Genomic DNA, 12,965 nt, shown 5'->3' with positions numbered 1-12,965 from the left:
CTCCATCTCCGGCAGTTTCCCCTCCCACGTCCGTGGCTCGGGATAGACATTCCGCTGCTTCCAATCGGAGGCGCCCAGTGCTGGGAGCGGCCAATCAGGGGCTTCGGTGGGCGGGGCGGCCGGGCCAGTTAGCTTTGACGCTTCTACTTCAACATGGCCGAAGCGGGTAGCGTCAATGTAGGCAGAGGCCGTGAGGAAAAAGAGCCTGAGGGACTGTCTCAGGAATCTGCGCCTACCGGCACTACTATTTCGAGGGTGAAGCTGTTCGACACCATGGTGGACACTTTTCTCCAGAAGCTAGTCGCTTCCGGGAGGTAAGGTGGAGGAACAAAGGCTGAGGGCAAATCTCACAGTAGCCTGAGGCGGGCGAGAGGCAGAGAGAGTTTGTCCCGCCGAAGTCTAAGTCCCGCGAGACCAGGAAGGCCGGAGGGAAAAACATCTCAGTCACGTGGGTCTCGGGGTTCGCGGGTTATTGACTGGCTGTCTTTCAACGCTCAGTTCCTGAGCTCGGGAAGTCACGTGATGTTTACCAACACACTTAATGTAGAGCAGACCTGGGACAACTAGCTACTCCTTCCTCCAGTAAATCTAGTTTGTTGTATGCTTGGTTTTTAGTAAGCCTAGTTTTGACTGCAGATGGTTGAGAGGAAAGATACGGGCTTTGGAACTAGATCAGGATGGTTAAGGGATTCCACTCTGAGAAAGTGACATTGATCTGAAAATTAAAGAATGAGAGAGAAATAGCTTTTTGAAGAACTAGAGAAAAAGCTTATACTAATCCGGGGACAGCTTGTGCCCTTGCCCTGAGATGGTCAGGGCGTTTTTGGGAACTGTCAGAAGCCTTCTTGTCTATAACATAGTGATCAGAGTAAGAGTAAAATCAGAGGAGGGTGGTCAGGCAAGTGACAGCCGTATGCATGGCCTAGTTTACATGTGATAAATATGATAAAATATAATTTGTAATTATTTTTATGGACCATTTATGACACACCATCAATATATGTCCAGGCAAGCTCTCTCCTTTGATTGATTGATTTTCCTTTACTCATTCTTGCTCCCTGCTCCCCTCCCCATAGGCCCTGCTTTCTACTGGCTGTACATCCTCCATTTTTTCATATATTTCTATACAGATATTTATTAGCTATCTACAGTGTCCCAGGCTCTGTTCTAGGAGCTGGAGATACAGCAGTGATTAAAATAGGAATGTCCCTGCTCTCATGGAGTAGACTTTCTTGTGCCATAAAGAAAACTGAATCAGCGTAAAGGAATAAAGAACAATGGGGAAGGGGTCTGGGTTAGTGTGAGTGCAAGAAAGTGACATTTGTGTTTGCATCTTTGTAAAATTGTTGTTTTGTCTGTTTATGTTTTAAGTTTATATGAATGATAATCATGCTGCATATGTCTTTTTTCATTCAACATTTTTTTTAAAAAAAGATCTGACCATTATAAGTGCATATGGTTCAGAGTTTCTCAGTGCTGCTCGTCGTTCCATGATAAGCATTCAGCACTTACCTATTCCCTGTTATAGACACCTGATTGCTTCCAACTCCTTCCTCCACAAATTAGGCCAGGGTACATCCCTCACAGACTAGTGCTAGAATTTCTCTGCGATGTAAAATGGAGCAGGGTCACCGGATCCAGGGGTTTACACCTACCTATGTTTTGTCAGATCGCTTTCCAGAAAAGCTGGATAGGAAAAGCTGTTCCTATCTCCTACATCCTCACCATCGCTGGGTATCCACCATTATAATATTTGCCATTCTGAAGGTGTGCAAGGGGTATTTATTTTAATTCACACATCCCTAATTCCTCACAGGTGTGGACATTTCCTTATATGCCTCATTAGTCGTTTGGCTTCCTCTTCTGCTAACTGCCTACTCATTTCCTCTAGCTTTTTTTTTTTCCAGACCTTTTATTTTTTTAATTGGCGGTTTTGGTTGATTTGCAGGATTTCCTGGTATAGTCTAGATATGAATCCTTTGTCAGTTTTAGACTGAAGAAGGAAATAGCTATCTCTATGTTAACTTTGTCTATAATGGCCTGTGAGGAACCGAAATCGTTAATTAAATTAAAAATAACACAGATTTTAGTTGTTTACACTTTACCCCAGGAAGATGAAGCAGAAAGAGAAATGTAGTCATCCCAGGGGACCCTCTTGCAAGCTATATGGATACTCATGACTCTTCTCAGCCTTTGTACCAACTCAGCATCAATTGTTAAGTATTGCCCAATCAATTTCTATTTTTAAACCCTTAATTTTTTGGTAATTACTTCATGTTTTTCATCTTATGGTTTGTGCTTTTGGGGTCTTGTTTATAGAAGCTATACCCACACCCAGGTCATAAAGATAACCTCCAGTGTTTTCTTCTGTTGGCTACTTTATCATTTTGCTCTATATTCTCAATCTGTGATCTGTCTGGGTTCAGGTGTAAAGTGGTGGTCTCAGACAGTCTTATTTTTTTTAGTTTTCTCAGTCATTGTCAACTAAACAGTTCACTTATCCCCATTGCTTTATGGGGTCTCCTTTATCATATGGCAAGTCCTTCTGCCCGTTGTGCCCCTGGGTCTCACTTCTGCCCCAGTAATCTGTTTGCCTGTCTTTGTGCCAGTGCTCATAGGTTCTTAATATCAGGCCTCTGTAGGAAACTTAAGTCTGGTACAGAGAGTCCCTCTTCTCTTTAAAATTGTCTCAGCTATTTGGGAACCTTGGTTTTTCCTTATAAACTTTAGAATGAAATTTTCTGGTTCCTGAAAACATTCAGCTACAATTTTTGGTACATATTTTTGGCAAATTAAGGAAATCTGTCTCATTCTAATTTTCTGAGAGCTATTAAAAAGATCATAATTAATTGTTGAACTTTATCAAATCTTTTCTTCCCCAGTTAAGATGATTTTTTTCTAGTTCATTATTGTTCATGATCTACGTTGGTAGATTTTATGGAAGTTAAACTATCTTTGTATTCTTGAAATAAATCTACTTGATTGTGATGCATTTTAAAAATATAGTTGGATTTAATTAGATCAGTGTTCATATGCTCATAAGTGAAAAGGGCCTATAATTTCTTTCTTCTTTCACTGTTCTTATCGGCTTATAGAATGAAAGATAGATTAGACATATATAAGGAGCTGGAGAGTACTCCCTCTTCTGGAGCAGCTTATATGAGATCGAAATTATCCACAGTAGTTTGGAAGAGCTTATTTACACTCAGAACTTTTTGAGGTTGTCCAGGGCTGCCAGTATTATGTTAAACAGCAGTGATGCAGTAGGCATCTTTGTCTTGTCCTCAAAGTGTCTCCATAAGGTCTGTTGCAGGTTTTTGGTGTAATTGTTTCTTTAATGGCTACAAGTCTGTTTAGATGTTATTTCTTCTTGTGACAAATTTGCCACTTTACCGGTTCCCCCCCCCCCCCTCTGAAATCTGTCTCTTTTGTGTGTTATATTTTATTAATTTGTAACTGTTCAAACTATTTTAAATATTATTTTAATTTAATTTTCATTTCCCCTTTTTCCATTATATGCTGCTTCTCTTTTTTAGACTTTATGTAGCCAGAGTTCTATTTTATTAATCTTAAAGAATCAGTTTTCTTTTTTTTTTTAATTTCTGTGTTTTGAGGTTATTGTTAGTCTCTTTATCTTCAGAATCTATCCTTGTCTTTTTTTGTTTGTTTGTTTTTTATTTCTTAAGATTTGTTTTGTTAGTCTCTTCCCAAATTCTTGAGTTGATCATTTAACTCTTCTTTTTCAGTCTTTTTTGTTTTCTGAAAAATGTGTTTAAAACTAAATTTTCATTTAATTATTGCTTTTGCTAGTTTCTACAAATTCTTATATCGAATATTTTCATAGTCATTTATGTTTTTTAATTGCTATTTAATTCATATACCATTAAATTCACCTTTTAATGTGTACAATTAGTATATTCACAAAGTTGTACAACCGTCACCACTAATTCCAGAACATTCTCATCACCCCAGAAACTTGTGTTCATTAGCAGTCACTCCCCATTTCTCACCTCAATCTTCCAGCTCCTGGTAGCCATTTATCTACTTTATCTCTCTATGGATTTGCCTATTCTGGACATTTCATATAAATGATACCTTACAAGATGTGGTCTTATGTGTCTGGCTTCTTACATTTAGCTTAATGATTTCAGCGTTTCCCCATGTTACAGCACGTATTAGTACTTCACTCCTATTTATACCTGAATAATAATTCCATTGTATGGATATATCACATTTTACTTATCCATTCATCAGTTGACAGACATTTGGAGTTATTTTTACATTTTTTTGTCTCTTATGAATAATGCTGTTATGCACACATCTGTGAACAAGTGTTTTCAGTTCTTTTGGGATATACCTAGAAGTGAAATCACTGGATTATATAGTAACCTATGATTAACTTTTTCAGGAATTGCCAAACTGTTTTCCAAATCAGGTGTACCATTTTATATTTACACCAGCAGTTTATGAGGGTTCTGATTTCTCCACATCCTCACCAATACTTGTTATTCCTGTCTTCTTTATTATAGCCAGTGGCCATCCTGCTAGGTGTAAAGTGGTATCTCATAGTGGCTTGGATTTGCCTTTTCTTAATGATTAATGATGCTGAGCATTTTTTTTTTTTGCACTGGAATAATATTTATTTTTTTTACTTGACAAAAAGTCAAAGATGCTGAGCATATTTAATGTGCTTCTTGAACATTTGTGTATCTTATTTGGAGAAATGTCTATTCAGATGCTTTGCTCATTTTTTAACTGGGTTATCTGTCTTTTTATTATTAACTTGTAAGAGTTCTAATTTTGAGAAGTCCAGTTTAGATTACTTACTTATTAATTTTATTTATTTAGGTTAAAAATTGCAAAGAATTTTTCTTTGGTTGCTCATGCTTTTAGTGTCATATCTAAAAAACCATTGTGTAATTAAAGGTCACAAAGATTTACACCTATATATTCTCATGATTTTTATTGTTTTAGTTCTTACATTTAGGTCTTTGGACCATTTTGAGTTAATTTTTGTATGACATGAGAAAGAGGTCCAAATTTCATATTTTAACATATGGACATCATCGTTTAATTTTATGTACTTTGTCATTTTCCTTATCATTTCTTCTTTTAACCTAGTGATTATAGTAGTATGTTATTTGGTTTCCAGACATGTAATTTTTTTAAGTTATCCTTTTGTTGTGATTTCTAATTTTATCACATTATGGTGAGGTAACACAGTCTGTGTAATGCTGATTTTTTTCGGAATTTTTGGTACTTTGACCCTATATGGCAAGTCTGTGGGCAATTTTGGGGCAATTTTTGTGAATGTTCCACGTGTACTTGAAAAGAGTGTGCAGTTTCTATTTCTTGAGTGTAAAATTCTATACTTATTTATTAGCTTGAGCTTTTAAATTTTATTATTAAAATATTTAATATGCTCATTTAAAAAACCTTTTTGATTGAACCATCTATTTCTTTTTCAAAATCTTCAATCACAATTGTTTATATCTGTTTTCCCCCATAGTCTGTCTTTGTTGCATTATATATGTAGGGGTTATTATTTTTATTAGATGCAAGGGAGTTTATTATTCTAAGAGAAATGGAAAGCCATTGATGTTTTTTAAGTCATGACTGATCCTTTTTAAAAATTTTTCATATTTGGGAGATGGCTGTCTGCCGGCTTAAAAATTTACTTATTCATAATGCTCTGAATACAGTGACTGATCTTTAAAAGGTACTCTGACTGCTGTGCAGATAATAGATTGTTGGCAGGACTGTCTTAAGGTCTTTCTAGGCTCTAGACTGATTTTTTTGAGACCCCAGCCCACATCATGATAATACATTTATTTAAAAAGCACTCAGTGTATTGACTGAGGTGGCGGTTATGCAAGGTTACACATGTGACAAAGATGTACACACGCAAACAAATGATGTATATAACTGTTGAAATCTGAATGAGTTCCGTGGGTTGTACCAGTGTCAGCTTCTTGGTTTTGATACTGTAATATAGTTGTGTAAGATGTTAACAATGTTAACACCGGGGAGGGTACATTTCTTTGCAGCTTCATAAAAATCTATAATTATTTCATATTGTGCTGTATACCAGAAATTGACACATTGTAACTGACTGTACTTAAATAATTTTATTTCGTGTTTTTAAAAATCAAAAAATATACATATAGTTATTTCAAAATAGAAATTTCAGAAAAGCTTATGTACAAAAGATATTCATTGTAGCATCATGTTCAGTGGGAAATAGTTGGAAACCGTGAGAAATGTCCAACATTTGAAGAAGTTACATAAGTATAACTCTATCCGATAAAATACTATGGAGATATTTAAAATTCTATTTTGAATAATAAATAATTCATGAGAAAATGATCATGTGATAATGGTAAGTTTTAAAATTAGGTTATGGGGGAAAGCATCACATTCCATGTTAAATACTTTTATCTAATTAAAATTGCAGTTGACTAGTTGACATGTTACATTTTATATTAATTTAAAAACTACTAGTTCAATTTTGAGCTTTTATTTTTGAAGGCATTCCATTATTTTGAAGTCTAAATTTTTTTGTATGCCTTTGAACAGCTTGTTAGGTCAAAGTCCTGTGCCTGGAATGCTTACTGCATTGTGGTAGGGGCTGAAGTGGTCAAGGCAAGAAACATGATGTAGGTGAGAGACATGGGTAGATATGAGCTGATTAGAGATAGAATGGATTGGAGGGGAAGATGAGAGAAAGGGGAACTCCAAGAGGATGCTGACTCATCATGAGGGTGGTTGAGTGGAGGGTTTTACCATCTGCTGAGATAGGGAAGAAACACTCACCACTGAGCATTGGGGGAGAGCTCTGGGGTTGGACATCACAACATATTTTTGGGTAGGTTCAGTTGGAAATACAAGGCAGCCACACTTCTATATCTCAGCTCTTTTGTTCCCTCGTTCTTCCAGCCCACCAACTGGCAAACCCAACTTCTGTATCCTGTCTGCACTCCTCTGTCCCTACATTGAGCCTCTGAGCAGCACTGTGGAGTCTCACCCATGGTGGAAAATCGTGCCTCCACAAAGTCATGTTCTTCGACCTCAGCTGGGCACTCAGTGAGCCCATGATCCTCATGCCCACAGCCAGTTCTCTTCCCCTTCTCCACAGTAGCTATTTTAAATCGTCATTGTGTCCCTCAGGCCCTTTCCCTGCTGCCTGTACTCTCTTGGTGAAAAGGACCCCAACACTTGGTTTATAGAGAGAATTGAGACCACCAGACAGGAGTTTCTACATCCCTAGGTTTGGCTGAGAGATGCCCAACCTTGCATCTTTCTAGCTACTCCTCATCAGCTTCTTTCCCTTTACATCCAAGGCTGTGGCTTCAGGATTTTACATTCCCAGGTTCTAGTTCTCCATCTCCAATTATTTCTTCAGCTTAGGGCATTTTGCCACCATTCCCCTAAAACCTTCCTTTCAAGGTCATTAATAATGCTTTGTTGCTAAATACTTTGGATGTTTTCCCATCTTTAACCTACTTGCTCTCCTTGTAACATTTGACACTGTTAACCACTTCTTGGTCCTTGAAATTTCTCCCTTCACTTCCAACACCATTCTCTGCCCCTTTACCTCACTAGCGCCTCCTTCTTGGGCTCCTCTTCCTCCGCTTGTCCCTTAAACGTGTGACCATGGCCCTTTCCTTCTTCACTTACACATGTGCATGATCACATCCCATTCGATACCTTGCTGCCTCTCCTTGTGCAAATGCTTTAGTTCAAGCCCTCACCATCCCTCACTAGATTTTTGCACCAGCCTCCAGACTGGCCCTCCAGCCTCAGTCTCGCCCCCTCCCTCCAGTCTATGGCTCAGATTTGAGCATGTTCTTCTGCTTCAAATGTTTAATTGGTTCAGGGTTGCTTCCAGAATCAAATGTCAGCTCCTTAGCTTAGTGTACAAGGCCAGTCACTCCTTCTGCCCTCCTGTCTCTCCAGCTGTGGTCAGGGCCATGGGTATACAGCATATGCACACTTGCATGCAGGTGCAAACACACACGTGCACATAAGCTCTTCTGCACTGAGTGCTGCCACTGTCCCCCGACCCTTGCCACCTGCTCTTTCCACTTGCTCCTCCACCTTGCTAGAACATCCTTCCCCTCACTTGGTTAAATAGGAACTTAACGGCTGTTTTCCACATAGAAAGGGCTCAATAAATGTCATGTATGAATACAGGCTTTTAAGATGTATGCAAATACTTGACCCTCTCCCAGGTCATTAAATTGAAAGTCCTCAATCCCAAAGACCAAGTACTTATACTGGGGATAGGAATCTCTACATAGTGAAAGCTAGTTTATTCACATGTCAGTTATCCAAAGGGATATTTAAACCTCAGACTGATTTTCCCTACAACTCAGCCTATTTTTGTGTACATGTTAACTTGACGAGGGGGAGCAAATTATATGGTGCACTCCAGAGTGACCGGAAGATTACTGGCCTCCCTGGGCTGTCGGATCTCATGGACCCGTGGCCCTGTCTTCAGTTGGGGTGTCTTCCTTTACTGGGTTGGTGAGGCAGAGACGCCTGAATCTGTCCTTTCTCAGGCTTCAGAATGTAGAAATATGGCCCCATTGGAGCTTACCATTTGCGACCTCTCCCTTGTCATCTGAAAATGAAGGGTTCTTTTCTGTCCTCACTGCCTCCTGGACCTTCTGAGAAACAGCTGTTTTTCTGTATAGCTAAAACAAGAAGATGCGGCTTTGTTAGAAATCAGGACCTGCCAAGAGAGGCAGTCGGTTAGAGGTGGTGTTGGTGGAGCTTCAGTTGAAGTTAGCACTGTTTGGAGGAAAGCTCAGTCTGCCACAGGTACCCATGGCATCTGCAGCTGTGCCACATGTCAGTCCTGGGGCAAGGTGGTGCGGGCCTTAGGGAGAGAGAGGAGATTGACAGCTCTTAAGTTCTTAGATGCCAGACTGGTCCAATGCCTGTCCTGGTCCAGTCTTCCAGCCCGAGATGTGCTGTAGAGTGTGATTTGTGTAAACAGACTTAAAGCCTGCCTCTGACAACGACCAAGGAAGGAGAGCTGACTGCATTTGTACGTCAACTGGTAGAGTTTTAAACTGGTGGCAGAGACTGTTGGTGCTCATAGGAAACAGTTCTTCACAGGAAAAAGAGTGGCTTGATGTATAAAATATTCCGATTAAATAAGTGCTTCAGAAATATCTCACCCTATTTGAATGTGCAGATGCTCTGTGCTACTGGCAGTGATTAGTTTCTGAAATGTGGGTATGACTCATCTGACTGTGGTGTGCGGCTTCAGCCCCATCTTGCTGATTCTCTCTTCATGTGTTTCCAGACCATCCACCTCGCTCTGTCCCCACTGGGTCTGCCTTGCTCGACTCTCCTGTCATCTCAGCTGTGCCTTCTGAGTCCACCCTTACACAGCAGCCTGAGGGAGCTTCTAAAGTACAAATGTGATCATGTCTCACCCCTGCATAAAACCTTTTTCTAGCTTGTCCCATCCCATCATGATACAGTCCAGACTCTCTGTGCCTGGCCCTTCCCTGCCTGACCTACCAGCCTGCAGACTGTGTGTCTTGGAGGCCAAGGACACCTTATCCAGAGCAGATGGCCCCACCATATTCCAGCTGAGTGACCTCCGGCAAGCTTCTCTCTGCCTCAGCGTCTGCATCTGAAAAATGGTCATGGTGATAGTAGGCCCTACCTCATAGAGTTATTGTGAGGACTGAGTGAGTTACTCCGTGTAGAGTGCTTAGAACAGTACCTGCTTCTAGTCCGTGCTCAGTACACTCTCCTGTTATTTTGTCTTCACACACAGGCGTGCACGTGCTCTCTGCTCTTCCTTTACACTGCTGGGGCCTTCTGTCCTCTGATCGACTCCTGCTGCTCTCTTAAGTCTCAGATGTTGCTTCCTACAGGGAGTCTTCCTGAGCTCTCTGCTAAGCTCCCCATGCTATCCCATTCTCATTTTCCTGGGCACTGATCTGTCTTTTCTTCCAAACTATATACCCTTCTTTGGGTTTGTACGACTGACCTCGGCCTGGCACATGGTCAGTGTTCAGTGTTTATCAAGTGAATAAATGAATACAGTTACCCTGATGGTATATTTTTTAATTTTCATGCTAATATTTATCAAATCAGAAGTTTTTTTCCTCCTTTTTTTTAGAAAAAAGTTATCCCAATTTCAGATTCTCACTATTTAATTTTTAGCAGTTTCCAAAAGAATTCAAGCAATAAAAGGTTAAAATTAGCCTGAGACCTAATAACCTAAAGATACAATTTTAATTTTTAAACGATAACTTCTTAATAGTCTTCATCATAAATCACTGACCTCTTCTTTTCTTCTTTTTTTAAATTGAAGTATAGTTGATTTACAATGTTGTGTTAGTTTCTGCAAAGTGATTCAGTTCTTTTTCATATTCTTTTCCATAATAGTTTATTACAAGATACTGAATATAGTTCCCTGTGCTATACAGTAGAACCTTGTTGTTAATTTTATATATAGTAATTTGTATCTGTTAATCCCAGACTCCTAATTTATCCCTCCCCTCCTGTTTTCCCTTCGGTAACCATAACTTTGCTTTCTATGTCTGTGAGTCTGTGTCTGTTTTGTAAGTAAGTTGATTCATATATTTTAGATTCCACACGTAAGTGATGTATTTGTCTTTCCCTGTCTGACTTACTTCACTTAGTATGATAATCTCTAGGTCCATCCATGTTGCTGCAAATGGTATTGATTCATTCTTTTTTATAGCTGAGTAATATTCCATTGTATGTATACGTATGTGTATATATATGTATACACACACACATACACCACAACTTCTTTATCCACCATCTGTTGTTGGACACTTAGGTGCTTCCATATCTTGGCGGTTGTAAATAGTGCTGCTGTGAACATTGAGGAGCATGTGTCTTTTCAAACTAGAGTTTTCTCCAGATATATGCCCAGGAGTGAGATTGTTGGATCATATGGTAACTGTAATTTTAGTTTTTTAAGGAACCTCCATACTGTTTTCCATAGCGGCTGTACAAAATTACATTCCCACCAGCAATGTAAGAGGGTTCCCTTTTCTCCACACCCTCTCCAGCATTTATTGTTTGTGGACTTTTTAATGATGGCCATTCTGGATAGTGTGAGATGATACCTTGTTGTAGTTTTGATTTGCATTTCTCTGATAATTAGCAATATTGAGCATCTTTTTGTGTGCCTATTGGCCATCTATATTTCTTCTTTGAAGAAATGTCTATTTAGGTCTTCTGTCCATTAAAAAAATTTTTTTTGTTATTGAATTGTATGAGCTGTTTATATATTTTGAAAATTAAGCCCTTATCAGTTGCATCGTTTGCAAATATTCTCTCCCAGTCCACGTTGTCTTTTCGTTTTGTGTATGGTTTCCTTTGCTCTGCAAAAGCTTATAAGTTTGATTAGGTCCCATTTGTTTATTTTTGCTTTTATTTTATTTTTTTGGTAGACTGACCTAGGAGAGCATTGCTATGATTTATGTCAAAGAATGTGTTGCCTATGTTCTAAGAGTTTTATGGTGTCCTGTCTTATGTTTAAATCTTTAAGCCATTCTGTTTATTTTTGTGTATGGTGTGAGGGAGTGTTCTGACTTCATTGATTTACATGCAGCTGACTGACCTCTTATTTTTCATCAAGGAACATTTCTGTTTTTTTTCCCCCTCTCCCTTTCTTAGTCCTGGGGCAGCCCAGTGTACACAGGACTGAGATGGGGGGACGGGAAAAGGCCAAACAGAGAAACATTTCTTAATGAAACACAGCAGCTGTACATGTCGGGGGTGAAGAGCATGAATTTCTGTCACAGGGATCCCCAACTTCTATCTGTCTTGGTCTCAGCCTTTGCCTTCCACTCCTTTACTGGGCGGAAACACCAGTTCCCGCCCGCCCTCTGGTGGACAGTCTGTGGAACAGGCATTCAGTTGGGCAGCAAGCCAGTTACCATGAAGGAGGAAGGCAGGGCTTCCTTAGCACTAGTACACATGTTTATTTGTCTGTGCCTCTGTCTTTCTGTTCCTGCACAATTTATCTCATATATAAACTGACAGGTTGGCAAGCCACCAGAGCTTTTTTCTGGGATTAAATATTTTAAGTTAAACATGTGCTAACTCAATTTATGATTAGTTTTTAGTAAAGTAAATGAAATGCTTTTTCAGTGAGTTCAAAAACAGCTACTGTGTCTCAGATACTGCACAATAAGTATTTAAGAGAAAAAAATAGGTTAAAATCAGTTAATGTAGTCATCTCTGTTTTGAAACTCAGTAAATTTAGTATATACACACACACACACACACACACACACATACACCACATATTATATAAATACACCACAACTTCTTTATCTGTCATCTGTTGATGAATATTTAGGTTGCTTCCATGTCTTGGCTATTGTAAATAGTGCTGCTGTGAACATTGAGGAGCATGTGTCTTTTCAAGTTAGACTTTTCTCTGAATATATGCCCAGCAGTGGGATTGCTGGATCATATGGTAGCTCTAATTTTAGTTTTTTAAGGAACCTCCATACTGTTTTCCATAGTAGCTGCACCAAATTACATTCCCACCAATGATGTAGGAGGGTTCCCTTTTCTCCACACCCTCTCCAGCACTTTGTGGACTTATTTTTAATGATGGCTGTTTTGGATAGTGTGAGGTGATACCTTGTTGTAGTTTTGATTTACATAGTAAATGCAGTTTTTAAAAGTTACTTTCATTGATGATAAATGGCCCTTTTTGTGGGGCCATAATTTCGCCTTTTCTTTGCAGTGGGGGCCAATGGTTTCTTCCTGCACGTGCAGCTGCAACCAAGACGCACTTACTAAGCACCTACCTTCTGCGGGGGAGGAGACTTCTCAGCTTTGGGAAGCCAAGTTACTGACTGTGTCCTACACTTCTGAGTGGTGATAAGGCCTGTTCTTTTGAGAATGGTAGTAATAATTGTAGCTAATATGGAGAATTTCCACATGCT

At 39.3% G+C, this 12,965-nt stretch overlaps 1 protein-coding gene across 5 annotated transcripts in view; it reads left to right on the top strand.

Annotated features, from left to right (window-relative positions):
* Window positions 1-128: 128 nt before the first annotated feature.
* Window positions 129-12,965, top strand: part of LOC102512646 (polyamine-modulated factor 1) — a 22,813-nt gene continuing 9,976 nt past the window's right edge. For 2 of the 5 annotated variants that reach the window (XM_032464052.1, XM_032464050.1), the window contains exon 1: window positions 131-314. In XM_032464052.1, coding sequence (XP_032319943.1) covers window positions 154-314 — 161 coding nt within the window. In that variant the 5' untranslated portion in view covers window positions 131-153. Of the gene's footprint in view, window positions 315-12,965 lie in introns of all 5 variants that reach the window. The other 3 variants (XM_032464053.1, XM_032464051.1, XM_006174559.3) reach the window with 3 other exon arrangements.

Source organism: Camelus ferus, chromosome 21 (genome assembly GCF_009834535.1).
Source record: "Camelus ferus isolate YT-003-E chromosome 21, BCGSAC_Cfer_1.0, whole genome shotgun sequence".
Lineage (NCBI taxonomy): Eukaryota > Metazoa > Chordata > Mammalia > Artiodactyla > Camelidae > Camelus > Camelus ferus.
This window is presented reverse-complemented; position numbering and strand designations above follow the sequence as displayed.